This window comes from Pelodiscus sinensis, chromosome 1 (genome assembly GCF_052426305.1).
Source record: "Pelodiscus sinensis isolate ZL-2025 chromosome 1, ASM5242630v1, whole genome shotgun sequence".
NCBI lineage: Eukaryota > Metazoa > Chordata > Testudines > Trionychidae > Pelodiscus > Pelodiscus sinensis.
The window spans coordinates 213333438-213360251 of record NC_143052.1 but is presented as its reverse complement, the minus strand read 5'-3'; the positions used below and the strand labels follow the sequence as shown (position 1 = coordinate 213360251).

General features: G+C 39.4%; 1 protein-coding gene across 7 annotated transcripts in view; it reads right to left on the bottom strand.

Moving 5' to 3' along the window:
- Positions 1-26814, bottom strand: part of BCLAF3 (BCLAF1 and THRAP3 family member 3) — a 124211-nt gene that overhangs the window by 72585 nt on the left and 24812 nt on the right. For all 7 annotated transcript variants that reach the window (XR_012898455.2, XM_075913554.2, XM_075913563.2 and 4 more), the window contains 8 exons: positions 25503-25576; positions 20724-21302; positions 19704-20366; positions 15837-16015; positions 14308-14422; positions 13992-14055; positions 11097-11215; positions 7190-7304 (listed from right to left, as the gene is read on the bottom strand). Coding sequence is in view for 6 of the 7 variants with exons in the window: in XM_075913554.2 (XP_075769669.2) it covers positions 7190-7304; positions 11097-11215; positions 13992-14055; positions 14308-14422; positions 15837-16015; positions 19704-20366; positions 20724-21302; positions 25503-25543 (1875 nt within the window). In the remaining variant the exon portion in view is untranslated. The remainder of the gene's footprint in view (positions 1-7189; positions 7305-11096; positions 11216-13991; positions 14056-14307; positions 14423-15836; positions 16016-19703; positions 20367-20723; positions 21303-25502; positions 25577-26814) is intronic.

Here is a 26814-nt window from a genome sequence, read left to right as displayed (position 1 = left end):
ACAGGGTCTGGGAGGGAGTTGTGACCCGTAAGAAGGGGGGAAAAGGGGTACAAATGATTTGGCTCGTGGCTGGGGCAAGTAGTGGGGGGTGGGTACCAGAGACAGGCTTTGGCTAAGAGGCGCTTACCTAGGTGGCTCCCCACCAGCAGCCATGCAGGAACACGAGGCAAGCTCTCTGCTGAAGTCTCAGTCAGATGGCTGCTCTATATAGGTATGCTCCAGGTACTGGGGGGGGGAGGGAGGGAGGGCAGAGGAGGAAGGGAGAAGGCTTCACATGCTGCCCCTGCCCATAGCAAAATTTCTCAACTCCTATTGGCCAGAATCTGGCCAATGGAAGCTTAGAGATTTTGTGGGGAGGAGAAGGGTGGGAGGAGGAGCACTGTGCAAAGTCTCCCTCCCCAGCAGTCCAGAGCAGAGAGCAATTGGCTGTTTAAAGCATGAGCTGCTCTCTGCCTAAGGGTTCTAGCAAGGCAGCCATGGGCCAGATCCAGTGGCTTGGTGGGCCGCATCCCAGCCCACTAGCAGCCTCTTATTCACCCCTGGACAAGAGGTGACAGAAACTAGATAGTCATGGAATGAAAGGCAAAGTATTGTCATGGAACAAATACAGGCTAAGAGGCAGGAAACAAAGTTGAAGTACATGTCAGGAAAAGAGTGGGGTGCCTAATGGTACTGTATGAAATCTGGTGTTTAAAATATTTATTAATAATCTCAAAAGAAAGGTGAGGAGTGAGTTGGTAAAATTTGCAGATGGCAAAGTTATTGGGATTGGTTAATTCTAGACAAGAATTCAGAGAGATTACCTAAGACAATAAATAGATGAAGTTCAGCTACGATAAATGTAAAGAAATGCACACTAGCGGGGCAAATTTGACTATTCCTCCACTGATAGGTTTCTAAATTAACTGTGTCAAGTCAGGAAAAAAAATCTGGGGATCATTGTAAAGACCTCTATAGCTACATACTGAGCAAAAAGGATGCATATGAAATAGGATAGATATTGTGTTCATTATTTACCCATTTCAAAGGATATTATTATAGAATTAGAAGGGGTTCTGAAGAGGACAAATATTTGAGAGGATGGAAAAAATACATCTGAAGAGAGATTGAAGAGACTGGGACTGTAGCTAAGAGGAAATTAATAAAAGGCAATACAGTACAGGCAGTCCACGGGTTACGTACAAAATAGGGACTGTAGGTTTGTTCTTAAGTTGAATCTGTATGTAAGCCGGAACTGCCATCCAGATTCAGCTGCTGCTGAAACTGACCAGCGGCTGACTACAGGAAGCCTGAGGCAGAGTTGCTCTGCCCCGGGCTTCCTGGAATCAGCCTCTGATCAGTTTCAACAGGCTGAATCTGGACACCAGTTCCGGCTTACATACAGTTCCGACTTACATACAGATTCAACTTAAGAACCCCAGGCGTCCCCAAGTCAGCTGCTGCTGAAACTGATCAGCGGCTGATTCCAGGAAGCCCGGGGCAGAGCAATTCTGCCTCGGGCTTCCTGTAGTCAGCGCTGGTCAGTTTCAGCAGCGGCTGACTTGGGGACGCCTGGGGCAGAGCAGCTGGGGTGCTGCTGGGTTGCTCCAGTAGCCCCGCTCCTCGGTGCTACTGGACCAACCCAGCAGCACCCCATCTGCTCTGCCCCAGGCGTCCTGATTCAACCGCTGCTGAAACTGACCAGCAGCGGCTGAATCAGGACGCCTGGGTCAGAGGAGCTGGGGTGCTGCCGGGTTGGTCCAGTAGCGCCCAGAGCGGCGCTGCGGGACCAACCAGCAGCGCCCCAGCTGCTCTACCACAGGCGTCCGGAGAAAAGCCTGGACTGCTGGGGGGGGGGGGGGCGGCGTACTAGCTGCACCCCCACCCCCAGCAGACCAGGGAGACACGGGCGGGGGACCGATTTGCACCGCGGTCCCACCGCCCGGGTCCTCTGCGGCTTTGCTCCCCGTCTCCCTGGTCTGCTGGTCTCCAGCAGACCAGGGAGACAGGGAGCAAAGCTGCAGAGCACGCGGGCAGCGGACAACCCAGACGCGCCGTGGCTGTCCCGCTGCCGGCGTGATCCGCGGCTTTGCTCCCCGTCTCCCTGGTCTGCTGGAGACCAACAGACCAGGGAGACGGGGAGCAAAGCGGAGCAAAGCCGCGGAGCACGCCGGCAGCGGGACAGCCGCGGCGTGTCTGGGCTGTCCACTGCCCATGTGCTCCGTGGCTTTGCTCCCCGTCTCCCTGGTCTGGGGAGACGTGGAGCAAAGCCGCAGAGCACGCGGGCAGCGGACAGCCCAGACGCACCGCGGCTGTCCCGCTGCCGGCGTCCTCAGAGGCTTTGCTTCCCGTCTCCCTGGTCTGCTGGTCTCTAGCAGACCAGGGAGACGGGCAGCAAACCCCATTCGTAACTGCGGATCCGACATAAGTCAGATCCGCGTAACTCGGGGACTGCCTGTAATAAGGTATAAAATGAGTGGTACAGAGAAGATACATCAGGAGCTTCTGTTCTGTCTCATAATATTCAAGAATACAGGAGCATTTAAGTAAATCAAAAGATATCAGCTTTAAAAAAAATGCAATTAGTATGTGTAACTCACTGAAGGCAAGACTTTGCAAAGATTCAAAGAGTGATCAGGCAGTTATATAGATAACTATAATATCTAGAGTTCTAAACAGTTATTGTTAACAAAAGAGTATTGGAAGGGAGATAAAATATTATATTTCATAGTTTAAACTTTGCTGTAACTAGTAAGTATTACAGGTTGAACCTCTCTAGTCTGGCACTCTCTGGTCCGGCATCATTTTAGTTTGTTTACAGACATCAGTCCTGGCTCTCAGTACTATTGTACTGTTGTTTAGCTCTAATTTACTCTTAAATGTTTTCTAAGAGCCAAGTAAGCAGTGGAAGTGTTGGTAATGCTGCTAGACAATACCGACCTCCCTTGGTCCAGCAAATTCCCTGGTTCAGCATTGGTCAGGTCCTGAGAGTTGGAACAGAGAGGTTCAACCTGTAGCATGAGAACTTTACAAAAGAAAGTTTGCATACTATAGGGTTTCTTGCACCTTCCTCAAACTACAGCAAGGGCTACTGTCAGGAGACATACCACCAGACTAAATAGTCCACATATTTGTTCCAGTATGGCAACTATATTAAATTCTGGACCAAAACGATTTGACACTCTCCATTTAACAACTGTCAAATTATAATAAAAATGAAGCTTATATCAAATTTCTAGTATTATTTCAGTTGTCGCAAAGACAATCATTTTATATAAAAAACATTCTTAGTTTCACAACAAGCATGATCTTAATATCCATATGACCTGCCACTCAGATTCAAATCTTAGAAATATCAGTTGCTTCTTTAATGTTTGTATATAATGCCCGAGCCAATCATTTTTCAAGAGCCAGTCAAGCATGATGTAATCACAAAGTACTTTTAATACTGAAAACACAAAAATTAAGCAGAAATATCCATACAGCTCCATAAAAACTAGATTCCAATCTAAATTCAAGTATCATTTTTATTAACTTCAATTATTTCTGCCCCTATTTAAATATTCTTTTAAAAATACTATTCTTAGAGCTTTGCCTGCCTGCCATGCTTGCTCATGAAAACCTGCCCCTCTGGCACAATCTTCTCGCTGTATAGTTACGTATCATCCAAAATTAATACACTTAAAAGGGGAGTGGTTAAGGTAGTATTTTGTCATTTTCAAAAGCATATACCTTATGACTGCATGATCCAATACGCCAAACAAAGACTAGCAGATGTTCACTCTTTTGTTCCCCTAAACTTTGGTTTTGCTGGTATGCTAAACTGATACAGTTCTTCGGCATAACCCAGGATGCATTCCTTAATCAGAACCAAAACTGAGCCAACTAAAGCGATTCATGTTTATGTAATGTATCTGTTGCAATTTGAGATCTATTTATTTAAAGATTTAGCTTCTTATTATAGGGGACACTTCACAAAATGTCAGGATTGATTTGTTTTCACAAATTTTTAGCATATTTTATAATTCTAGATTAAAAACAGTTTACAAACCATTTTATGATTGTGGGCAGGGTTGGAGTAAAATACAGTCACTACCCCCAGCACACATAACAAAGGTCAGATGGAAGGGTAATAACTTACTATTCCATAACATTACCTCCATTTATACAACTCAAAGATTCTGGCCTATTTTGTTCCCATAATACATTGGTTATTGTACTTAATTTACTTTTCACAAACCTCCAACATTTCAGGTTTCTCCCTCCCATATCTGCATTTCCTCTGTATAACAGCATGCATTTTTCCACACAATCTTTTTAATCTCTCTAGATCACGAGGTTTACAGGATCAGTTGGCAAGGCTTCCCCAGTGACAGATCCACATCTAGACTGCCGCACTGTACCGGATCAGCTGATCGTCGGCACAGCACGGCGGCCATGTTTATTTTAATGAAGCGGGGATGATTTAAATCCCCGCTTCATTGACTATGTCAGGTAGCCTAATCTACATGCCTCTGTTGGCAGAGGCATGTAGTCTAGACATACCTTAAGTGGGGAAATAGCAAGAAGGGACAAAATGGAAACAATTTTAAAAAGCAAAAACCAACACAGAAATAGAAAAAGAAAAGAAGATAGATGGAGAAAGGAATAACAAGTGTGCCTGCGCAAGACAAGGCCTAAAAGGGGTTCTGGTATGCTAATCTGCCACAACTGGAAACTCTGACTAATAAGGACTGGTAAAAAATACTCTAGCACTCTCCCTAAAAGCCCTTTTAATCACTTTAAAACATTTGGCTAGCACTAACTCATTATAATTTTTGCTGACAATCTAGATTGTTCTGTGGCAGGAATCTCATCTTAAAACTGGCTAGCACATGGCTGGCTTCCCATCCTTCCCGATGCCCTGCATTATTCAGTAGCTGTTCTTTCATAGCTGCCATTGCTTCTTACTCAGCAACTCATCATTCCTAGAACTTGTGTCAAGGAAAAAGCATTTTCTGCTGTCCAAAAACTCCCTGGTTTGCAGTTTCCTAACACTTTCAGCCTAATGTCAAGATAAAGTTTTCACTGCACTCCTGACAGACAATGCATTAACTCAGTTCCCATTTGAACCAACTGCTCTTGATTTGCCTAGATTCTGTTAACCAGTAAGCTGAGTTCTCACGTTTGAAGTGTGTAACTTCAATTTAATTTCTGAATTAAGTATTATTCGCATCCTGTAGCACTATCAGAGCTGTTAAAGAGTTGCCATATTATATCCCCAAAGCATTTTAGTAGTTGGTGAAACAAATAATGAAAAGAAACATCTGGTAGACAAAAGAAAAGTTTGATGAACCCATGAAGTTTGACATTAAAATACTGACAAGACATGTCAACACTTTAAATAAAAGATGACCACAAAAAAAAGATGTCTTATTTATTCTACATGCACGAAAGAAGTAATTTGAAAATTCAGGAAGTTGAGAGCTGAGTTTCAGTTTACACTGTCCTTATTTGAGCAAAAGTTTTTCTGCATGCCTTTGCTTATTCAATGCTTCATTTATCTGAGAGTATTTCTATATCCAATAATAGCAGTACAGCTGCACCACTGTGGCACTTCAGTGTAAACACTATTTACACTGATGGTAGGAGTTCTCTCACTAGTTTAGTTAATCTACCTCCCTGAGAGACGGTAACTAGGTCGACTGAAGATATCTTCCATGAACTTAACATGGTGTTGAACGTGTTAACTCACCGGTGTGGATTTCTCACACCACCAATAATACCAACGTAACTTCCCAGTATAGACCAGTCCTTAGTAAACACTTTATAACCATTTATCTATAAATAAATTATTCAGAGGGAACATTTTTTTCCCTAATTATTGCAGGTCAGCGCTGGACCCCTGGTTATAATTTTGTCAAATTTAACAGACAAATTTTAGTTTAAAAAGATTCATTATGGAGGTGTCAGTAAAGGCTTCTTCTAAACAGGGTACCACGAGTTTTTACCTAAATGATGAATTTTAATTATTCCAATTATTTCTAGTCTCAATTTTTTTCTTGAATTTTCTAGAATCTAACTTTCAGATAACAAAAAGGTATCTCTCTGCAGAGGAGGATACTTAATTCAAGCAAGATGTGCACTTTGTGATTTGTTCAGCCACCGGAGTGTGGGCTAGCTCTGTCTCTGTGTGACATCCAAAATTATTATATTTGACTTCAGATGAATCACTTGGTAATAAAACCTTTAATCTGTATTTTAGGTGGAAGTATTTTGTGATGGACATGTTAAAAAGCAGGTAATTGGGTAACCATGCAACCACTGAAAATTTCAGTGGTCCCACAATTACATGCACCTACAGCACATGGCAGCAGCCAGCTCCCCAGGAGCTGGTGCATGCCGGGCTTAGCACATACTGGCTCCCACCTGCTGGCACCGCTCCAAGGGAGCCAGCTGATACCCTGGAGCTGGTATATGCCAGGAGCTGGCTTTTAAGCTGCCCCTGATGCCCCCTGCACTGCTCCCCAGGAGCGGGGCAGGAGCCTGCGTGTAACCATCAACAGTGACTGATAAACCCAGACTTGATATGCCTATTCTATGAAGGGAAAATGTAATGCATCATCAAATTTCTTGAACACACGCTGCAATCAAAACAAGTTTTAATTTAATAATTCCCCATGATCTGTGGAAATTGGTAAGTTATAATTGCAATTACTTGCTCTGATTATTCTGTGTTAGAAATTGATCTCCCCATATCTTGACTCTCCTGAAAATGTTCGGACTTCACTATAAATAGTTTCAAGTTTAAATCAAACAGTGTTCTTGATTCCCAACAGCCATCTCCATGCCAGGAAAGTAAAAAGCCAGTACAAGATGTTTGGAGTGGTACATAAGCATCAAGAAGAAGCAGCAGCAAGATTTTAAATCAGAATAATGTCACAATTCATGCAATCTAATATCTTTTTGTACACTATTTAACAGTTATAACATCTGAAAGTCCAGCTGCACTAGAATTTACCTATGACTAATAAACTTCAGTACTATTTAGATACAGTTTAACGCAAATGCATTTTAAGATATAACCAATCATCTTTTGAAACTTAACATGACAAGGGCTCAAGGGACTTAAAATTCATGCTACCCCAAACAACACAGCAAAAATTTTAAACACGAGTATAAGGGAAATAGAAGAGAAAGACAAGGAAAGTGACCTATTATTTCAACTTACCATGAGAGGTTTTCTAATAAATTTTCTGAAAGGTGGCTTTATGAATCTTATAGATTTTTGGAATCCATCAATTCGAGAGTTCTGTAATTTTGAAAAGCTGCAATCGTGATCGTTCCTGATTGGATACAGAAAATAAAAAAGCAATAACAACTAACCCAGTAATATTTCAAAACCAAGCTATTTTAAACATTTAAATTATATAAAAGTATAAAAGAAATTATACTGGCACACTGAAAATTACTAATGATCCATTTTCACTGTTGAAACCTAAACTAAATGAAATTAATATTGCATACTTGGGACACAGATTAATAAATAGGCAATCTATTGATTCTTTGTGCTTTCTTTAAATCTTCTTCATACAACTGAAAAGCTCTTTACAAACAATTCAGCAATGCATGTGCTTAAGTATTCCTGCCCTCTGCTGGCTGTTACTGTATATGTTAGGTCTTTTAATAATCCTAAGGCTGGAAACTGTCTCAGCCTAATATGGCTAGCCAACATAGTTCTGTTAGTGCTCTTATAAAATAGAGAGGTTTTTTTAGTTCAAGTTGAAGAAGTTGATTTAGTTGGGATTGGTCCTGCTTTGAGCAGGGGGCTGGACTCAATGACCTCCTGAGGTTGCTTCCAGCCCTAGGATTCTAAGTCTGTATTTTTAGAACTCAAGATCACAAGAACTATTCCTCATGCCCCATTTAGTATGCAGTATAACATCCAGCATCTATTTATGTACAATTAATAGGGATTTTCAAAAGTACACAGGGGCATGTCCACATAGTACAACACTACAACAGTGCAGCAGCACTGATGCAGCTATGCCACTGCATCACACCTGGTGAAGAGGCTCTATTCTGACAGAAAAAAGTGCTCACACTGGTATACTAAAACTACCTCCACGAACAGCAGAAGCTATGTTGGTGGAAGAAGCTCTCTCTCAATGCATCACTGTCCACACTAGTGCTCATATCAATGTAACGTATGTCTCTGTTTTAGTCACACCCCTGAGCAACTTAAGTTCTGTTTACATAAGCTATAGTGTATACATATCCTAAATGATTTAGGGATTCAAGTCCTTTTGAAAGTCATCTACTAAAATACTGAATACAACATACTCTTAGCACCCTGGATTAAGAAGGGACAAGAATAAATGCTGAAAATAGAATTTTAAAAATCTGGTTTTGACCAATGTTATGCACATCAGACTACACAATCAAATGATCCTTTCTGGGCTAATAAAATATAAGCCTATAAAAGTCCAGGATAGGAAGAATAACTGTATGAATAATAAAGAATCTTTGGCATTTCAAATCACCAAAAGCAGCAACAAGCACAAAAGAAAACTACATTTCTTCTCTAAATCCAGCACAAAATTATATTTTTTCCTACAAAATTTGCAGAGGTTTCTGATTTCATAATTGCACATTGGTCTCTTATGTACAGTTTAAAGATAAAGCTAAAAAATAATTGCCTGAAGTATAAGACTGGGTTTTATAGTTAGTTTCAAACGCATAAAGGTGTAATGCTGCTTTAAAAAGGCCTTTTATGTACTCTCCTGATAGAAAAACAATAGCTCATTAGCATGAACACGACTAAATAGTCTTCTAAATAAAACCATATAAAATTCATAATTTTTTAAGTTCTGAATTAAAACAGACATTATGCAGTACACAAAAAAATGCTTACTGATAGTACATCCTTCAGTTTCCTTCCTAAACAGACCACCAGAAATACAGTAGTGTCAACATTTGCCTAAAATGATTCACCATAAAAAAGCAGCAGTCACTACAAGCCAAAATTTATTTTTGAGACTATACAGCTGACCATTTTCCTTTGGCTATTTATTCATTACAATTTGGCAGTTTACCTCACAATTATTCTTTTCTGTGCAAAGAAGTCATCTCTGTATAGTCAGGTTAATTGTAAGGTTAACAAGTGAAGTAGTACAATTGAGTTAAACAGACATTTCTGTGCTGAATGTTCCCTCTAATCAAACAGTGGGAGTCACTCAGTGCAGTAATAAGCTTAACTAAATCTCTCTCAAAAGATCTCAAATATTCTTAGAGCTTCCTGCCTTCACTGAAGGTATCCCAGATGGGGACATCACAAATAGTGGTAGTTACACAGAACAATTTGTTCCAGAGTACTGTCAGTGAACCAAAGAATTCCAAAGGAATTTTACAACAAACAGGAAATGTTAAAAGGTTAAAAAAAAATCTGAATTGAATTCCTTCCTCCTTCCGCCAGCCTGACTAGTAGGGATGGGAGATAGAGTATAACGGAATAGTTGTGTAACTGCATGAAATTCTAGTGGATTATTTAATAGTCCATGAGCGCGGGAGCCAGTGCACTCCTGGCCCCACTCCCAGGCAGCCCCCTGCCACTCCGTGCTCCCGTCTCTGACACAGCACAGGGTGGCAGCAGCCCCTGTCCACAGGGAGCTTGGACCCCCAACTGACAGAGGCCGTTGCCACAGAGCAGCCTCTGTCCATGGCAAGCCCAGGCTGCCACAGAAAGAAGCTGCTGCTTGAGGCTGGGGGGGGGGGGGGGGGAGTAAAGACGGCACCAAGGACCCAGTGCTGGGGAAAACTGGCTTTTAAGCCAGCTCCCCCCCCCCCCACCCCCCGGTACTGGCTTCTGCCTGCCCCTCTTCCCCACTGCCTCTGTAGGAAGCAGGCGGGTCGGAGGGGCCATCATGCACAGGGAGCCTGCTTGAAAGTCAGCTCCCCATACATATCAGCCACCACCTCCCCTCTTCACCCTCTGCGCTGGTGCCTCTCTATCAGAGGCAGAAGCACAGGGGTAGACAAGTGGATCCAGTGCTTGTGCAAGCCAGCTTTTAAGCCAGCTCCCCATGGGCACTGGCTCCCACTCCTCCCACCTTTCTTCTTCTGGTACACAGGCAGCAAGGAGCAGGGAAATGCAAGTAGTCAACAAGATTAACCGATAAGCGGGCTTATTTGGTCAATCGTGTTGACGTCTACATGCTGACATCCCTATTGACCAGTACGAATATCTGAAAGAAGGCTTAATTTTGATTTTGACATTGTAGTTCACCTTTACTAAAAGTTAAGCTTTTCTCTCTTTCAAAGCTGTTCTTTGTTACTACAGGTTGGATCTCCCTGGTCTGGCACCCTCGGGACATGAGTGGCCCCAAAGAAGGGATTTTGCTACACTACTGGAGGTCATTTCTGGCCCTCTGCCACCAGCTCTACTGTCCAGCTCCACTCCTGGCCTGGCTTCCCAGATGGCTTCCCACCTCCCACCAGACCTGTTGCTGTGCCGCGGCAGCCCACTGTCCTGGCTGCTGGGGTCCCAGCTTCATCCTAGCGGACTAGTGCCCTCCTGCCCGGTGCTCTGGCCCTGCCATGGCAACACCAGCAGCCCCACCACCGGGACTCCCAGCCCCACTGAGGCAGACCAGTGCTCAGCCACCAAGGTTCCCGACCCTGACAGCCCTACTGGGGCAGCACTGGCTCTGCCAACACTGCTGCAGCAGCCCACAGTCTCCCATTGTCAGGGCTCCTGGGCCCACTGCAGCAGACTACTGCCCTGCAGGAGGCTGCTTGCACTCCAGTTGCCTGCCACCAGCTCAGCTGTACTCCCATGTCAGGGCTCCCAGCAGCTAGCCTGGCTGGGTTCCAACCCCACACAGCTCCTGCCTCTGGCCCTCCAATGGGTCTCTCTGACCCAGCAACATCCATGGTCCTGCTGGAGAGAGATTCAACCAGTACAGAAGACGACCTAGGAGTGTTTATAATGGAATCAGACTCAAAATTCAAGGACCAATCTTACAAAAAGGAAGCATACCACATTGGAACTAAATTGTGGAAAAATCTTAAAAACAGATGCAAAAAATTCTGATAACCCCGACTCAGGCATACAGATGTACACACTAAAGGCAGATTACCTTTGAACTACACTGTCTGTGTGAAACATTCTCTCATCTTCATTCTGCAGCCTCTCTTTTCTCCTTCTCTCTATATCATGCCGTAGATCATTTGGATCTTCTAGAATTCTTACAATAGTCTAAGTAATGGAAAGGGAAATGTTACTGAAATTATATTGGATATATACAATCAACTGATCAAAATCAAGCCACAAACACCACACAGTAGGTGTTGTGGCTTGTCTTGTGCGTGCAAACCCATTTTAAAGAAAAATAACCATCTGAGGGCAAGAAGGAAGCAGACTTACACAATGACCCATGCATACAAAGTTTGGTTATAAAGAGTTCGACTCTGTAACTATCTGCTGATCCTCTCTGTTTCATTTTACTAATTACAAGATCCCAAATTAACAGGATTTGAAGCACAGAACTCCAGTTACTGGTAATTAAGCTGCCATTTTCCTTTCTGTAGTTACCTCTATAAATCTGCCCTATAGTAGATTAGCAAGCAGGAAGAGGGCACAATACTTAACCCTCTGGAAATGAGCATCCTACTTCACTATGAAGTTGAGATAAAAGTACAGAATAAAGCTATCAGTGGAATTCCAAGTGGCATCCTTACAGAGAAAGGTACATTAATGAGAGATTTTGGGAAAGTGGCTCCTCTGGTAGAACAGGCTCCAAGTCCCACTTGGTGCTAGCACTCTTTCAGGTCTGGTGTAATGAAGTGGGAAATATCTACATCAAGGAATACAGCACATGACTCTGCATTTATAATGGCCAAGATAAGGCATATCCTATCAAATACTCAAACACAACAGGCAGGCCTATGGCCATGAAGGGAAAGCTTCTCAGACTCAATTCTGGTGAGAAGTTTTATCAAGGCTGAGAAAAGAGAAATATTCAAGGGAACACTAAATCATTACAAGACTCTAGGCCTTAACAAAGGAAAGGAAGTTAAGAGTGTCTGCCCCAGGAGTCAATGAGAATTGACAGGCTAATAAGGAGAAGAACGACAAAAGCAGAAATTGAAGTAGTGGCAGTCAGCTTCTCATAACCAACAGATGGAGACAAATGAACTTGCTAAATTATGTGAGAGATTGCGATTAGGATTAGATAAAGAGAAATATTGTGTAGGATTTTATCGTGTTTATCCTTTATCTGTATACTTTGTACTGTTAGTGAATGAATAAATAATGGGAGCTTTGTTTTGAAGAAAAAAAGCTGTTTTGGGGTTATTTCAACTCTGGAACTGGGTCTATGGCTGTCAGCTCCCACTTGGCACCGGCAGTGAGGTAGTTAAAGTACATGGTTCCATACAGAGTGAGCTGCAAAAAGCCAGCTCTGCCACCTCAGGGATGCTTGAGGAGAACTAAAGGGGCCCCTAAAGACTAACAAAATCTATTATATGAGTACCCATCTGATTAAGTGAGTTTTACCCACAGAAGCTTATGATCCTGTATATTTGTTAAGCTTCTAAGGTGCCATAGGACTACTTGTCATTTTTAACCATCTGAATAAGAATCTAGAGATCTCCTCTCCTTTGGTCTTATTATCAAAGTAATCAAATGTAATTGCTTCCAAAATGGCTTACTTTTCAAACATCTGTTTTTAAATTTAATTTATTGAGCTAGCCTTCCTAAGCACAATATGAAGCTTTGAACAGAATCTATAAACCTAAGTTTTATTTTAGATGATGCTCATATTTACAGTTTATTCAGAAGCATTAAATAAGGATGCTTCATTACTTTCTCTTTGGAAAATACTAAACAAGAAAGGTCCATCATCAAAGTCTAGATTTTACTCAATTACCAGCAAAACAACTTTACTGGGGGAAGGGAGAAAAAGAGGTACTGTACAGAGCAAAACAGATCTTCAAAATTCAAAAGGAGTAGTCATAAACCTACTAAGAATCAAGCTCAACATCCAGAAGTTAAGAAGCTGGAGAACTAGGAGATCAGACCTTAAAAGGCAATGATTCCCAACACTGAAATTGGTAACAAAGGCTTAGCTTTTGAATGTGTCTTTGAAACAGCCACATCTAAGCTATCTTGATAGCTCAACATGATGTTTCTTAACACAGAATAGATAACTATGACATTCTGAACTGACTATTATAACCAATGATTTGTCTTCCCTCTCTAGAGAAAGATCTGAGCACTTCTGATTGGATGATCCAAAGCCTAAGATAGAGGACCACATGGAAAAGCCTATCCCCTCTTTCCTTATTTGCATCTTGTTCTGATATCACAAACTAGTGCCCAAGTATCCTCAGCTGGATGCCTTTTACCCAAACGCTTTAAGCCCCAAATGTGAAATACAGTGCAGTGCTTGAAGCTTGGATCCTTTTTTGGATCCATATTAACTAGAGCCTAACATTTTTAAACAATATATAATTACAGCTATAATTATTAAATTAATGTATACTGACAATACAATTGGTCTATGGTAAACAGTGCCATGGCTGCTTGTGCCTACAAAAAGTGAAATACTCAGGACAATTGTTTAGCTTAGGAGAAGGGAAGGGGAAGGAAGTTAGAGCTCTTTATAACTACAGGTGCAACACTGGATCCATAGGTTAACTGGCATCAGCTGAACATTTAAACCACTTTCAAATGGTTCTGGGTTCACAAAGCACAGCATAAATTTTTGAATACTCTATGTAGCACAGAATACATTTGCCTGCTTATTCAGTGGCCAGAGAAATAAAAGGCACCTGAACCATCAATATTCAGTTTTTAAATTTACATGCAAAAATGTTAAAAAAATTAAAGTAGTTTAACATTGTTTGATGGGTCAATATTTATATAATAATGGAATGTTATGGACAAGTTACAAGTTTATGAAAAAAGTGCATCAGAAGTGCTAACAGATTACCATTGTAACTTATTCTCAACATAAAAAAAAATAGCATACCTGTCCAGATTCACATGGCATACCTCGCTTATTCTTAAGTTCTGCCAGAGATATATCAATTCGCCTGAAGTAATAAGCCAAAATTATATAAGGGTAATGTCATACTTTAGAACACAGACGAGAACGATCACTTTGAACTAAAAGCCACTGTCATTATGGTCACATTTAAAATAATGATACTATGCAATTTAAAGTCAACTAAAAGTTGTTAAAATAAATACGCTATTATTTCATATTTCACATTAAGCTGAACATATACTGAAAACAATTAAGTACCTTAATCAATATAAATAATAGCACAAAGTTTTTGCTTTACCTGTGAATTTCCGGATCTGAATATATCTTAACTTCATTTAAATTTACAACTGGTTTATCTTGAATTTTTGAGAAGCGTTCATTTAAAGTTAGGTCAGAAGATGTAAAATAATTTGCTGCAAAAATATATTAAATGAAAAAATGTTACTTTATTGTTTGTATTGCAGTTGCACAACCATGCTATTTAAGTATTAACTATACTAAATAACACTAAATACTAATAGAAATTATTTTGATTTAATATTTGAAATCCAATCCTAACTCTCACTGATCAATGGTTAGTACTTAAACTATACACAAACTATAGCAGCCATCCTACTACTTTAATTTAATTAAAAATTAATGATTACACACGTTGTTAATACAGTAAATAAAAATGTCAACCCAAAGGGATTTAAGAGTTTATCAACTCTAGCCATACAATATTTTAAATATTGGAAACTATGGATTGTCACAATCAAGTATGATACAGAAGTAGTGCTACAACAAAATTAATAACATTAAACCGACAAATGAAAGGAGCAGCAAATATAAATGGCTAATAGTTTTGAATAAAACAAAGTACAGGTTGAACCTCTCTGGTCCAGTAACATCTGTGGTCCGGCATGATTTTAGTTAGCCAGATGGCCACATCCATGATATGTGGCTAAGTTTCCTGCAGTACCATAAAGTTTGTTCGCAGCCTCCAGTCCTGGCTCTCAGTGTTCTGTGCCCTTATTTAGCTCTAATCAACTCATAAATGTCCTCTAAGAACTCAGTAAGCAATGGAAATGTTAATGCTGCAAGGCAAATTGACTCCCATGTTTCAGTAAGTTCTCTGGTTCAGCACCAGTCAGGTTCTGAGGGTGCCAGACTAGAGAGGTTTCATCTGTACATCTCATCTCACTCTTTTCTTCCCAAGAAAAGTTGAACAGGAGGAACCAGTCTCTCCACTGAAACACTTCTGTCCTATCTTGCAATACCAGGATGCACATGAATGTCCCACTGAGGTCAACAGCACTCTGCACTGGTGAAATAGTTTCTGTATACTGATTATGACACAGAACTGCAGCCCTAGTTCTGTATTTAGTTTTTACTATAAACAAAATGCGAATTGACTCTGTTTTTACTTAACATAAAAAACTATGTAATTACTGTTTTTTTTCCCAGCAGCCCATTTCGAACTCTACCTTTAAACAATCAAGAGCCCAATATCCTATTATCTTCTCCAGGCTGCCAAGCCCCTTCAAGTATTCCTTACCGACTTCACTCAGGACAGAAACCCAAGACTTTCTTGACAAACAGCTCAATTTGATCGCTCCTCTAGCAAAAAACCTTCCTGCACCCTTAGCAGCACACCACCAGATTTCCTTTATTTTAGATTACCAAAACCTTAACATGCCCAACTTCACAGCCATCGCACATACTGCTTAGAACTTGCATGAGGCTTTATTTGTCTTGTGCTATTTGTATTCAAATAGATAGTATTCTGGTAAATACCAAAACATTTTAATTTAGTTTATATGTACAAGCATGAAATATTATAATCACCTTTAACTTGATGAATGATTGTGATAATTTCCTGAGTAAATTCTTTTGATGGGTTGCTCTCAGCATTTTGTGTTACAGATTCCATATGTTCAAACACTGGATGAAAATTTTCATTTTTCCTGCCAACAGCAACCAGATCATGTGACATCTGCCGCTCCACAGTATGGCTAGAAGTAGTCCTAGAATAAATTTGCATAAATGTATTTAGTAACTTTCAGAGATACTGCAATATTAACAAAAAATTAAAATAAACAGTAGATCAAGACAAAATGTCATCTTAGGGAAAGAAATTTTCTCACATTTTAAATCAAACAGTCAATAAGGAAAAATGCAAAGTTTTCCACTTAGGAAGGTACAATCAGCTGCAAATATAAAAATGGGAAATGACTGCCTAGGAAGAAGTACTGCTGGCTAGTAGGAAGTTTAGACTTGAGATTAGACGAAGGTTTCTAACCATTAGAGGAGTAAGGTTCTGGAACGGCCTTCCAAGGGAAGTAGTGGGGGCAAAAGATCTATCTGGTTTCAAGATTAAACTAGATGGGTTTATGAAGGGGATGGTTTGATGAGATAACATGATCTTGGTAACTAATTGTCCATTCATTATCAGTGGGAATAGGTCAATGGAGGGATGATAGGAGTTACTATAGAGAACTTTCTGGGTGTCTGGCTGATGAGTCTTGCCCACATGCTCAGGGTTTAGCTGATCGCCATATTTGGGGTTGGGAAGGAATTTTCCTCCAGGGTAGATTGGCAGAGGCCCTGGAGGTTTTTCGCCTTCCTCTGTAGCATGGGGTACAGATCACAGCTAGAGGATTCTCTGCATCTTGGGGTCTTCAAACTATTTGAAGGCTTCAATATCTGACATATAAGTGAGAGGATTATTCTCAGAGGGGTGGGTGAGATTCTGTGGCCTGCACTGTGCAGGGGGTCAGACTAGAGGATCATAATGGTCCCTTCTGACCTTAAAGTCTATGAGAAAGGGATCTAGGGGTCATAGTGAACCACAAGCTAAATATTAGTCAAAAGTTTAACACTATTGCAACAAAAGTAAACATTGTTCTGAGCTGCATTAGCACAACTCTTGTAAGCAAAACACAAGTAGTAATTCTGCTCAACTCCACACTGATTAGGCCTCAACTAGAGTGGTGTGTCCAGTTCTGGGGACCACATTTTGGAAAAAATGTGGACAAACTGGAAAAAGTCCAGAGAAGAGCAACAAAAACTACTGAAGGTCTAGAAAAAAATGACCTATTAAAGAAGATTGGAAAAAAAAGTTTATTTATTCTGGAAAAGAGAAGAAAGCGTGGACATAATTTTCGAATACCTAAAAGATTGTTACAAAGAGGAAGAAAGAAAAACATTAGCCCAAGCTATTCCCTCCCACTATCATCCCCTCAAATAATGATCCAATAATCAAAAAGTTTGGTGATTGGCTTCTTATAAGCAATCCAGTTCACTGGTCAATATATCAAAGCAGCAGCGAGTATCTGGTGTTTTTAATAAGTACGTTTTAATTATTTGTAAATTAAGGTGGTCTCCAAAATTGCTGCAGTTTCTCAAACTATTTTGAGAACAGCAATACATTCAACAATCTTGTTCTGTTACCTTTCTTTAAATGAATGCTTTAGTCATTACAGTAAATGCTCTGTTACCCAGCATGTTAGGGAAATAAGAAGTGCCAGTTAATCAAATATTTTGGTTAACAGAGTTATACTTCACCAATGGAATACCGATTTTAATTAGGAAATTAGAATTAGAATACAACATCATCAATAAAAAGTATAAAACAGTATACAGGTACTCAACAAACCAATACTTGTATTGCACTCAAAGCATTTAGGTGTATACAGGTAAAGTTTTCTATACAGTAGGTTATCTTATTACACTACATAACACTATGAGCAACATAGCATGTGTCTAGGTCACTAAATCACACAACACTAAAATATACTGAACCTAATTTAATCTTTGATGATTCAGAAGGCACTATCAACATCACTTATTGCCAATGTAGAAGGTATATAAGGAGATTGGGCTGAATCTATAATGATCGTTTTGACAACCAGGAAGGTGCTTTTTTGACTAAATCCATGATTTCAGATTGCTTACTTGTCTTCCGCCTCTTTTGCATAAAAGGAGAGTGCAAAATCTGCAATTGCATAATGTGCTGGGCAGTATACTAGTACTGGTTGCTAGATTGAAGATTTTGTATTTCTGGATAATATCAGAAATACCCATTAATTGAGCTTTCTCCTTATGTAAATGCCAGATAACAGAGCTTTTACTGTATTTTAGGAAAGCACACAGAACACCTTTCCGTGTTCCACATTATTGCTTTGGATTTTTAAAATTTTGCTTTTGGAAAGCACCTCTCTATTTTCTTCTATCAAGAACAGAACTCCACATTTTATTACCGATTTCAGACAGAAAAAAAATATACAAAGGAAACCTTGATGGGGAGGGAAAAATATTGTGGACTAGTTCCCATGATAAACGAGGAGTTTCTGACTATTTAGTATTTTGGTACTACTTAGACTGATGTAGTTAGTTTATCAATGTAAACCACTCAGACATCCAGAGCATCAATTTATTGTTCACCTGCCAGAAAACCCAATCCAAACCCAAGAATTCCTATATCAGGTAAAACCAGCAGCTTACCCAGTGCAGGAAATTTCTTCCTAACATTTGCCAGAAACTGGCTTTTGCAATGAGGTATGACTGCTTGTCTCCCCTATAAAAATGTTTCTCCTACTTTATATAATTGTAGATGTTCTTTTCCACATCTGTATCTAATTTTTGTGATTCTAACTCTTTCTTGAAAAAATATGATCATTCACAATATTTTTCCAGTTAACTGTTCAACTTCTTCTACAGTTCATTAATAAACACTAGTCCTAGCAAACAATCTTATGACACCCAATTGCTCATCTTTTGCAAAGTTGTAATAATTCATCCCAATACTTTACCTTTCAGACCATGACTAATTCCCCCACCCTTCCCCAAAGTAGCTTTTTGTATAGGATTCTGTCAAAGTTCTCTAGCCCAGATTATATAAACCGGGGATGGCCAACCCATTAAACGAACAGCGCCAAAACAGCGGCACTTAATTCTAGTATACTGTAGCATGATTACTTCTGAAGAAGTCACGCTGGTTTGTCCCTCCATGTAATTTCCATCTAGGTATTTATAGTGCAATCTGTTAATTTATTGGCACTTAAGTACATCTGATTGGTTCAAGTTAGCGACAACATTTGCTATTTCCAGTGCACAGGCACAGTGGTTGATTATGATCATGTCTTTTTTTTATAGCTGTTAGTGACTTCACTTACAAGCTCATTCAGAGCTGTTGCAGAAATACCATCTGGCCTGGGGTAAAATGTTAGTTTGTCCCAGCAATATTTTTCAACACATTTTAATTATTCAGCCCATAAATATAACATTTTGTTCCACAGTTTGACTGGATGTGAGGGCTCAGGTGTTTGAGATCACACCCATTTTAAAGGCTGTAATTTTCAAAAGGAGCCTAATGCAAGTAAATACCCAACTTCCGTGAAAGTCAACAAAAATCCCATTCTAAATGATTATTCCAGAAGAAAGGACAAAACCAGATTTGTACCTGCTTTTTTAAACCGTATATAGGTAGGTAAATGCACCTCAGTGGGAGAAAAAAAAGCACATTTTTTCTACCACATCCTTATAATCAGGTACTATTTTATTTTCAGATAAACAAATAGTAAGTTATTAGAGTCAGCAAGTTTTGTATGAAGGAACAACTAATCACCTTGTTTTGCCCTAATTACCACCTTAAGAATCTTTGATTTCCCTAATATTCAAAAATTAAATAAGAAACAAAGAATAAATAGGTACCTGTACTTGTTTATTATTTTTTTCATATCCACTTTGATTGTGAGCAGCTCCTTTCTAGGTGTGACATCTGACATTTTCACATCGGAAACTGTATGATTTGTGTCATGATGGCTATTGGAAGAATCCATTTTTTTTCTGAAATCCCCTTCATTCCTTACTCTTTCCTTCTTTGTGTTACTAAAGGGTCTCAGATCAACATCATTTTTGTAAGAGTTAGCACATGCATTGCAGCTCTTCTCTGAACTATACTTAATGGTTGTTTCATTATTTCCTTCTTCAGTCCGTCTTACTCTTCCACCACTACAATGATCTAACTCTTTGCTATTCCGAGCACCCTTAGGAAAATTATAATTTTGGTCTTCCTGCTTTACATACTTCTGAGCTCTATCATCAGAAAAAGATTTTGCCCCATCAAGGTGTCTATGATGTTTGTGACTATAGTCATATGCTAGCTTTGTAACAGAACTCTTTGTATATTCCTTTTCAGCAGACCGATGAGGTTGAGAACCAAGGTTTCTTTGCTCCTCTTTTTTTTGGTAGGGTGGAAAAGAACGATCTTGCTTCCATTTCTGATTTCTTGCTATTTCTCCGTCATCTCTCTCAATTTCTTTAGCTCTTTTAGATGTATGCCCATGCTCTCTGTAATCACGATCTTCAGGATACCTGTGTTGACATAAAGCAATTTACACTTGCACTAGAGAAGAAAGTGAGAATTTACGTGCAGAATGTTGGATAGCACGGCCTTATATGCAGAATGTGTGGAAAGTTAACCCAAAATCCCTCAAGCCAGAGTACAGAAGTGCAGGGGCACTTAAAAGGAAAATATGATCCTTTTATACTCTAGCCATGTACATGGATTTATTTAAAAAGATAAAATACTTCTCTACCACCAGTTGCCCACAATTAAACTACAAATGGATAAATGCCTTTCAAGGTGGAAATCTTCACCTATAACAAAAACAGACTTTCACTTGAGGCTTAACACCACATTACCCAGGTTTAATTATTTTATTCCTATACCTCTTCTGCAAAGAGTTCCTGGTCGTAAATTCTTCAGAAGCTCTTCGGAGTGACTGACCATATTTGTCTTCTTGTAACTTCTGGTGTCTTATTTCAGCTTCATGCCATTTTCTTTCAAATTTACCTGAGGCCCCCAATGGTCTGTGAAAAGGTTTAATTCCTTTCCCATCTCCAGTGACTCTTAAGTCCTCAGATATATACCTTTCTTGCATTTTGTGAGGGTAAAGGGGTCGGTCATATTCTTTGTAGGGTATTTCTGAGTATTTAGGTGGAAACTGGAATCTCTTGTTGCTTTCACTTCTCTCTGATGAATGTGTTCTGTAAGGTTTATGACTATATGTATCCTCTAAAGGAATTCTTTTTAAGTTTGGTGAAGGTGATCTATGTTCGTAAATTCTGTGGTGGATATTTCCATGTGATACAAATCTAGAATTGCTCTGTCCATATTTCCCATCTTCTTCTCTCCAAGACATAGGTTTCTTTAGATCCTTCCTAAATCCTTTATAGTCACAGTCATAATTAATATGAGCATGCCTTTGTCTATGGTGTTCTGGGCTCCTAAATGCTGGCGACAATGACCTACACAAGAAAAAAAAATAATTCCATTGTAACTGTTACAAAACAACAGATACAAAATTGTTAGAACAAATATGCTTCATAATTTAAAGAAGCCAAAATATTCAAAATTATCAAGTCCAGGGCAAGTGTACTTCAGCTAAAACCTATATTACAACTTGACTTTTCCCCTAACAAAAAATTTTATAGGAAAATATCCAATTTTTAACTGAAAAAAAAAATTTTCTCCAAAATTTTCATTTAAAAACTCCTCCCCTCCCCCCAATTTCTATTACACTGGAAAATGTTGGAAAACAATAAGCAAATGTAAAAAGCACTCAGTTATTTAAAATTTTTCAAATTTTTCCAGTGGAAACAAAAGGGGAGGGGCTGAAAATGGAGGGACCCTAAACATTCAAAAACCGAAATATGAAGAGTCAAAATGTCAGTTTCCAAAAACTGAAACAGAAATTTGTTTAGAAATTCCACTTTGAAGTATTGTTTAATTTCAAAATGTCCTTTCATAGAAAACTAAAAAGGTTATGTAAATTAACATTTTCTTGCAGAAAATTTTGATTTCTACAAAACTACATTTGCCATTAGGAAGTTTTCATAAATCAAGAAATTTAACCATCTCTAATCTCTACCTTCTTACATCTTTTTGTTAGTAATTATATACCTGAATACATTAAATAGTGCTTCTGAGCATTCTTAAAAAAATGGTTGAATGCACTTTCATATGCAAATATGGAGTTCATACAACTAATTATTCAAATACACAATGTCCCATCAGAAATTCATGTGACACTTGCACATGAAAAATATTCCATATGTACTTAAACGCATAATGAAAGCATGTTGAATACAATACATTTATCTGATTTTTTTAAATGCCAAGGCCAGCTATGCATTAAAAAAATAAAATAATCTCCAGACACCTGCTGGGCAGAGGCCATTCCAAAACAATAAGACAGTAGTAACCTCCACTGAGAATTAGGAGGCAATCCCAGACCAAAGCATCTTGTCTTTAAACTAATCAGTTACTGACTATTTACAGCAAACTCTGTGTTTAATCCATAAAGAACTACTGGAAAAGGCTTAAGTAAATTCCAAGAAAATCATTGTCTTCTTGTGAGTTTTTCCTAAGTAAATTCATTTCAAATTACTAGCTCAATTCTAGAAAGCAGTGTTCAGCAAAATAGACGTCTGCATATTCATAATACTACATCACCTTTGAAAGGTACATTCACACCTATTGGAGCCAACAAGAAATCAAGTGGTTTTGACAGTTTGCCAAAACTGGTACCATGCAACCATCTCCTTTCTTCAGCAGGGAAAGACTTTATCCAGCCTACCCAATAAAGCCCAACAGTCCACACCAGTCATTTAATTTCTAACCAGAGTTTTTTGTTTTAAGTAGAAGTGGGACTGTCTCAAATTAAACTGGTGCCATTCATGCACAAACGTCTTGCAGGATTAATAGGCTCAAAAAGAAATAGCAATTTTTCTAAGTACATCAGAAGCAGAAAGCCTGCTAAACCACAAGTGGAACCGCTGAATGACTGAGCTGCTAAAGGAGCACTCAAGGACAATAAGATCATTGCTGAGAAACTAAATGAATTTTTTGCATTGGTCTTCATGGTTGAGGATGGTGAGGGAGATTCCCAAACCTGAGCCGATCTTCTTAGGTGACAAATCTGAGTAACTGTCCCAGATTCAGGTGTCCTTAGAGGAAGTTTTGGAACAAATTGATAAACGAAACAGTAATAAAGCACTTAAACCAGATGGCATTCACCTGAAATTTCTAAAAGAACTCAAATGTTAAAGTTCAGAACTACTAACTGTGGTTTGTAACCTATTTTTTAAATCAGCTTCTGTACCGAATGACTGGAGTATAGCTAATGTGGTGCCACTTTTAAAAAAGGGCTTTAGAGGTGATTCTGGCTATTACAGGCCAACAAATCTAACTTAAGTACTAGACAAACTGGTTGGAGCTATAATTTATTTGGAAGATTTAACATGTTTTTTCTAAAACCATGCCTCAATCAACTAGAATATTTTGGGCAAGGGGTGATCCAGTGGATATAGTGTACTTGGGTTTCAGAAAGCCTTCATGTAGAGTAAGCTGTCATGGGATAAAAGGAAAGGTCCTCTCATGGATTCATTACTGGCTAAAAGATAGGAAACCAAGGGTAGGAATAAATGAACCAGTGGTATCCCACAGGGGTCCTTACTAGGACCAATCCTATTGCACATATTCATAAATAATCTGGAGAAAGGGGTGAACAGCAAGGTAGCAAAATCTGCAGGTGATACAAAACTGCTCAAGATAATTAAGTTCAGAGCAGACTGTAAAGAGCTTCAAAAGATCTCACAAAACTATGCGACTGGACAACAAAAAAGCACGTGAATTTTAATGTTGATAAATGCAAAGTATTGCAAATTGGAAAAGAGCTAGACAGATAAAATGATGGTGACTAAATTGTTACCACTCAAGAGAGAGATCTTGGAGTCACTGTGGATAATAGGGATGTTAGATATCGGGTAACTGAATAGTCGAGTAACCATATGAATTCTTATCGGTTACTTTACTATTCTAGTGTCCCCAGAGGCAGGCCTGGCAGCTAGTGTGCTCTGGCCCCACTCCCAGGGAGATCCCTGCCACCCCACTGCTGCCTCTCTATCATAGGCAGCAGCACAGGGGGGCAGGCTGAAGCTGGTCCATGGGGGAACAATTAAAAAAACAGCTCCCCACACAGACCAGCTGCCTGCTGCCCCTCTGCCTCTGACTCAGAGGCAGCAGCCTGTCCATGGGGGATCCGAGCTTCCCGTGGACAGAGGCTGCTGGGGGTGGGGGGGGGGGAGAGATATGGGGAGGCTGTCAGAAAGCTCCAGAGCTACTCATTGACATCAGTTGCTCAGCCCTACAGAGCAGACCCTATTCACAGCAAGCCCAGGCTCACTGCCTCCCATGGAGCAGCCTCTGTCTGCTGAGCAGCCTTTTGTCCGCACGGAGCTCGGGCCCACCACAGACAGGGGCTGCTTTGTGGCAGCCTCCCCTGCCCAGCAGGCCCGGGGGGCAGGCAGCACCACAGAGCCAGTGCTGGGATGGGGGAGAGGGGAACTGACCTTTTTAAGCTGGCTCCCCCCAGCACCAGCTCCTGCTTTCCCCCTTCTTACTGCCTAGGCTTATCGGTTAATCAGTCGACTACACATCGACATCCCTAGTGGATAATTCTCTAATCATTCAATGTGAGCAACAGTCAAAAAAGCAAACAGAATGGTGGCAATCATTAAGAAACAGGTAGAGAATGAGACACAGAATATCTTATTACCTGTATATAAATCCATGGTTTACCCACATCTTGAATACTATGCGCAGAAGTGGTGACTTCATTTAAAAAAAAAAAAAAAAGCTATCTTGGCATTGGAAAAGGTTCAGAACAGGGCAAAAAATAATTAGGGTATGGAAGGGCTGCCATATGAGGAGAGATTAATAAAACTGGGACTTTTTAGCTTGGAAAAGAGATGACAAGAGAGATATGTTAAAGGTTTGGAAAATCATGTCTGGTGTAGAAAAAAAAGTCAATGAAGAAGAGTTATTTACTCCTTCCCATAACATAAGAGCTAGGAGGTCACCAAATTAAATTAATAGGTAGCAGGTTTAAAACAAACAAAAGTAAGTCAACCTATGAACTCCTTACCAAAGGATGTTGACGGTCAAGGCTATACCAGGGTTCAAAAAAGAACTAGATAAATTCATGGAGGATAGGTCCATCATGGCTAGCAGCCAGGATGGGTAGAGATGGTTTTCCTAGCCTCTGTTTGTCAGAATCTCGGAACTGGTGACAAGTGATGGGTCACTTGATGATTACCTGATCTGTTAATTCTCTCTGGGGTACCTGGCATTGACCACTGTCATAAGATGGACCTTTGGTCTCACCCATTATGGACGTTCTTATGTTCAAAACTTATCACCACTTACTATCTGTCTCAAATTTCATGTAAGCAAGAACTCATGGAAACAATTTACTTCTGAAAACTTGCTCTTGCAGATTATATTTATTTTATAAAATATTGTTCTATGTTCTCATTGAAATATACATTTTAGTCCTAATATCTTTTTTCCTGCTATCCTAAAAAGATATGGGCTGTTTGATACACTCCCATATAAAATTATGTTCTAAAAACAAATATAATCCATAATAAAGGTTAAACATTTACCTGTGTTTCCACCTGGGAGATCTTGATCTAGATCTAGCCATCTTTTCATGTGTATGTCAATTAGTTTCTAGAATCTATAAAAATATGAATTATTAGTCAGATCAGAGCTACAACAACTGGTTTTCCAGACAATTTTTAAGCAAGACATATCAATAGAAGATTTATGTTTTTTAATTATTTAACTATATTTAAATCTTACTTTTTTTTAAATGTAAAATGATTTCTGAGACTGCGAGCCCAAGAAAAAACAGCTATTTTATTTAAAATGGCAATTGCTCCCTTTCCTCTCTAAATTCCATGATAGTTGTGTTTAGGAACCCTTGAAAAAAAAAGTAATGTCACACATGACCTGAAAGAACTGAACCTTATAATCATGTTACCATTTTATGTTCGATGTCACAATAGCAAACATAGGAGGAACATTTAGGACATTACAGAAGTTAATTGTTTTTTCTTCCTTGTAAATCTAAGAGTCTATTGTCAGCACAAACTGAACTTCTCTTAGTGCCTTTAGCTAAAAATGTTTTAGTAGTTGCAGGTCACCTTTTCATAATTACATTTTACTAGTTTAAAATAAAGGAAACACACAGGAAAAAAACAGTTTAAATTCCCTTATATATTTCACTTTTTAATCCATTGGTGAGAGTGTCTTTCCCAGCGGTGACTTGCAACTTCTATATTTTAAGTTTTTATAACCTCATTATTGGACATATATTTAAAAATTATAACAATAAACATTTTCCTTTTTTAAACAAGTCAGGTTTACGCTTTTCTTTCCCAACACCATAAAATTCAAACTTCTGCTGCATAACATTATTTGTTTGATTGCATCAATTGGGGCTTATTGGAAAATATAACAAATACAAGAAACACACACAGCAGGAAAAGTTACATATTAACAAATCATTCTATTCACTGCAACTCAGAAGTAGGGCATACTGATGAGCTCCAATGAACATCACCACCACAAGCATTCAGATCTTATGATATGGGTAACCGTTTAAAACCTAGTGCAACAGTGTGTGCTATATCAGGAGCTAACTCAGCACTTCGTCATTTTAATACCCACCAACATATATTAATTGGGACCTAAATGGAAGTCAGGCGATTGACAGAAGATGTCAATTGAGTAAAACTACAGCTCAAACGCTAAGTCAAGTGCAGCAACCCAAGCAGGTGGGATTACATAAACTGATGGGAAGAAAGTGCAGGGGGATAGGAACTGGAAGTAAACAGGACTATATGCAGCTGGTATTGCTCCCTTCCCTAGAAGCAAGCAGGGAAACGATCTAGGCATTTTAACTATATGTAA